At 32.8% G+C, this 4,788-nt stretch overlaps 1 protein-coding gene across 2 annotated transcripts; it reads right to left on the bottom strand.

The window, feature by feature from the left end:
• Positions 1–1,492: 1,492 nt before the first annotated feature.
• Positions 1,493–3,994, bottom strand: LOC131062809 (ubiquitin-conjugating enzyme E2 2). 2 transcript variants are annotated; one of them, XM_057996554.2, is made up of 7 exons: positions 3,865–3,994; positions 3,525–3,735; positions 3,139–3,223; positions 2,946–3,038; positions 2,097–2,185; positions 1,920–2,005; positions 1,493–1,787 (listed from the first exon to the last, which is right to left on the bottom strand). In XM_057996554.2, exons 2-7 carry the CDS (start codon positions 3,591–3,593, stop codon positions 1,745–1,747), a joined length of 465 nt encoding a protein of 154 aa, XP_057852537.1. In that variant the 5' UTR covers positions 3,594–3,735; positions 3,865–3,994; the 3' UTR covers positions 1,493–1,744. The 2 variants fall into 2 exon arrangements, with proteins under 2 accessions (XP_057852537.1, XP_057852536.1); XM_057996553.2 differs by lacking the exon at positions 3,865–3,994 and having other exon boundaries at positions 3,525–3,820.
• Positions 3,995–4,788: the final 794 nt, after the last annotated feature.

Genomic DNA, 4,788 nt, shown 5'->3' with positions numbered 1-4,788 from the left:
GTGTTTTAACAAATTGTTCGTTGCAGTTTACTTTTAAAAACCCATGTCATCAAATTTCAGATTATAAATTAAATCAGTCAGCACAAGTATGTTCACAATTTAATAAAGATGGAAAGTTGTATTTGTTTAGAAAGAAATTCACAGTGGGGCCTTTGAAGGTAATTTTAATCATCCAAGTCCTAATTGACAGAACAGCAGCCTGCATTATGCAGCTGAACTAATAAAAAATACTAAAGAAAACAATTCAGAAGGGCATCATAGATTTTGACAATTAATTGTGCAATAATGCAGTTCAAATGAAACCTAAGTTCGGTGCTGCATCGCCATTTTTGTCTGCATCATCGAATAATCATGCAAAATCACAAGAGTCTAGATTATTTACTAGTCATTGACTACAAGTCTAGTATTCAACATATGGTTTATGAAACTTGGTACTTAATCTTTCGCTTCAAGTGAAACTCTAGGAAGTCAATTAAGATGCTGAAACAACCCTAATTCTTGAGGGCTTGTGGCTCCAGGGAATTATTTTATCCATTCCAGATAAAATCATAACAGACTCCTAATAATCGCATGCACTACTTTTATTGATTGATCAAAACAAAAAAATGTAATAGACAACCCTTAAGTTGTTCGCTACAATGAGAAAGAGTTGAAAATGGAACGATGCTTTCAAAAGATTTAATTGAAAATCATGCAGTTCAAAAAACAGAGGTTGATTATAATTTAAATTACATTTAGACATTTGAGAATTTGAGATCATCATCACACAATGAGAACATATAGCCACCTGACAAGCAAATATAGCTTGGAAGATTGTGTTATGAAAAGAAGAATTGCCATTAAATGAGCAACTAGCAATGTTTACTTGGTGAGGTATACACCATATATTAGAACTTGGACTGCAACTTTCGTCTACATTAATTTAGATCTGATTTATCTTAAAGAATTATTTCTCAATGATCTCAAAGAATATATTTTCTATTCTGTATGCAAGATTTAACCAAGTTTGGATAAATCAGTCTGAAAACGTTAGCAAATCAAGAAACATTCAAGAATATGACGTAAAAATTTGCAGATCCAATACCCTCAGGGCCTCAATAGCCTTCATTTAAGATCATATATCAAGAAAGATTCAGGAATATGACGTGAAAATTTGCAAAGCCAATACCCTCAACAGCCTTCATTTAAGATCGTATAGTTTCATGATTATCTTTCAGACGAGTAAATTGATTCATTTGCACCAACGATCTACCTTACATAAAGGTAAACAGAGAACATAAGATGTCTATCAGGCCTTCATTCAAGAATAACTTGCAAGTTATGAAGTAACCCACAAACAATGAATTAGACACTGCTTAATGCAACAAATGTTTATAGACTGTCACAAATCATTACTTTTCCGTGTTCACTATTATTTTCAAACAATAAAATGCCAATATTATGCCAGATACCATTTTGTTGAGCAAGAAGAAATGAACAGACAAATGGAATATAGAAAAAAAAGTTTCTAAGTACGGTGATTCATCTTTATAGGAAAAAATTAATTCCAGTGCACAGAGAATCGAGCATCTTGGAAAAACTGAATAGTTTTTGCAAAAAGTAATAGCTGAGTTCTATTACTATTGTAATAACAACTGTACACATTAGGAAGGCAACAGAAACCTTCACATCATTTACTGCAATTACGGCTTAGCAAAATACAACTTTCAGCATACATGGAGTCATCCATTGACTCTAATGGTCATCATGTAGATTCAATAGATTTCCGAGCACATCGCCGCACTCTCCTATAATCACAAGTAAAAGATATAAAATATAAAAATTAACAATTCAACATCAATCTGAAAACAAGTATTAACGGTAGGTTATATAAGTGATGTTTAGTTGAATAAAAGAATCATATCCTCCAAGATAAGTACCTGTTGTAAGCTTGCATATCAGTCTGATACAATTGAGCAGCTTCTGGATTTGCAGGACTTGCAGGGTTTGGATCCGTAAGAAGAGACTGTAAAACAGAATAGTTCACAAACATCAAGGAAACACTGTATCGAAAACGCTAGCAGCAAGATAATCTTAAAATAAACCTCACACTTTACCTGAATTGATGTCAATATTGTACAAACGTTATGGCAAGGCGACCAGGCATCCTGAATGATGTCCATGCAAAGTGTTCCATCGTGATATACTGGGTGAATACGAAAGCAATTTTACAAGTTAGTGCAGCATAAAAAATGGAAATCAAGTCCGCCAGAAAAGAATAAAACAAAGAATTTTCAAATCAATGCATCCCCGCTGATTGAGAGCCAGCAAAGATAGCATCTCTTTAAATTAAACCACATGGTGGGTGATGCATTCAAATCAAACTACTGAAAATCATTTATTTCATCAGAGCAAACAACTTCCCTCTAAAACAACAAAATTTTGACTAAGAGTACCAAGGCATTGAATCTGTTCTTTCTAAGCCCTTAACATAACTTCCATATGTCATTTTTTTTTTGGATAGGTTAAAGATCAGGAATTGATCATGATGTAAATTTTGAATTAGAAATAAATTAAATTTGTTCCTCTTACTGCATATGTTTGATTAAGAATGAGTAGCATAGAATTCACTTCAACATAACCCACATCACATTAAAAAAACATTTATATATATATACCATTACATATGTTACATGATCCATGCGTCAGACTACAGATGACATTTGATCTAACTACTAATGGAATTTAAAACAATCTTTCATTTCTAGATGAGATTAAAATAATATTAAGGTCAGGGAAATCCATGTGAATCGATTTAGGCCAATTGGACAACTCTTTCACTTATCTTTACCATAACAATCGCTATATCTGAATCAAATTAACAGATCCACAACACTTGTTACAGAAATCTAAGTTACCCAAAATTTCCTTCTACCCTAGAATTTCAAAACAACTTCAACACTTACCATTGGGATGAAAGACATCCGATGTAAATCTCACACGAGGAGGCTTCTCTGGATAGTTTTCCCCAAAAATCAACCTCAAGCCAAAAATTCCACCTGAGCCGAATAAACAAGACCAAATCCAAGCAAAACAAAAACTGTTAGTAAACAGAATCATTCAGAAAGAAAATAAATTTTGAATAAGAACAAGTCTCACCTTCCCAGGGAGTCTCATCAGGACCAAAGATGGTAGCGCTCCACACGAATAGATTTTCATCAGCGTGAGGACTTGCACTACAACCCTATATGATAAAACAGAGACAAAATACAAAATAATGACTCCCACCCAGAAACTTACAAAGACAACCAGTATGCAACATACAAGGAAGCATATATACTTCAAAGGTACCCAATATACACATAAACAAGCACCCTATGCGAAAAATCGTTACAATTCGGCTTAAAAAGGGGGATAATATGAAAAATCCAAAGCACAAACCCTCATTTTCAGGAGCTTTCTAAAAGGGCAAAAAGGAGAATATTGCTAAGAATTTTTCCTTTGAAACATTTAAAACAAAACAAAAAAGAAAGAAAAATGAAAACCTCGGGAGCCTCGTTTCGAATGGCTTTCAAGTCGGACATCAAACGTAGCTGCGCAGAGGACGATGACATTCTGTCGGCCAGAAGGAATTAGATCTGGTGTTTCAACCGTCCGTCAACTGACAGAAATTTTGACACGCGTCAATAATTTCCCTCAGATCTCCCAGCCAACGCTAACGTTTACACAGATCTTTTTACAATCTTAGCATGCAGACTGCAGAAAAAACACAACTCAGAAAATAGTCATCAGAATTCAGAGTGAAATGAACAAAACAATGAGTTGTATCGCATATATAATGAGGGAGGGAGGGAAAAGGGAAAGGAAAGGGCTCGGGAATCGAACCTGCGACGTGCTCCGTGCTACTACTCTCTTTCCTTGGAGTAATAATTACATTCATCTATAAAGGAATTAAAAAAACCCGGGGGAAAATAAAATAATAATAATAAAATGAATATTGAAAATTGAGAGGATGAGATTAGGATTTCGAAGCTATAGAATATAGATCGGCACGAATCTTCTGACTGACTGCCACGTGTCAGTCGATTAATCTGATGAAAACAGAGAGAAAGTAATTAAAAAATAGTATTTTGGGGGTCTAAACGGTGATGAATTGTATACTTCAATGATTATTTCAAGGTTTTATAGATTTATTTAACTTTTTTTATATTCAATCAAAGCAGAATTACAAATTTATTGTATACTTTCAATGATTATTTCAAGGTTTTACAGATTTATTTAATTTTAGGACAATTAAAGTCTTCAATGGCAGTCATCGATAGCATCATAGATATTTGAATTATGTTTAAAATCAATGTTCGATAAAATTTATATTCATATCAACAAATTTTAATTGTTTCTTTTAGTTAATGATTTGTTCTTATGAACCCCACTTGTATTTGATTTTTTCTTCTTCATCTAATAAATTTTTTTTTTTTTAAATATGTATGTGTAGTATTTGATTATTAAAGGTAAATCCAGACGAGAGTTGAACCTTGGACTTACATGGGACAAGCCCAAAGCCTATTAATATCAATTCAAAAAAACTTAGTCATGAAGTTTCTCTCAAAAATAATATTTGAACTATTAATATAAAAGAATAAATTTATTTAATAATGGAGACTTTTTAGATGGTCACACATCCTAGTACTACATCAATTTCAAGAAAACTTAGTCATGAAGTTTATTCAAGGAATGATATTTGAACTATTAATATAAATATAAGTCACATTTCCCTTTGTCATTTTCCTTTCTTATACTTTAAGTTAT

The sequence above is a fragment of the Cryptomeria japonica genome, chromosome 9 (assembly GCF_030272615.1).
Source record: "Cryptomeria japonica chromosome 9, Sugi_1.0, whole genome shotgun sequence".
NCBI classification, from domain to species: Eukaryota; Viridiplantae; Streptophyta; class Pinopsida; order Cupressales; family Cupressaceae; genus Cryptomeria; species Cryptomeria japonica.
This window is presented reverse-complemented; position numbering and strand designations above follow the sequence as displayed.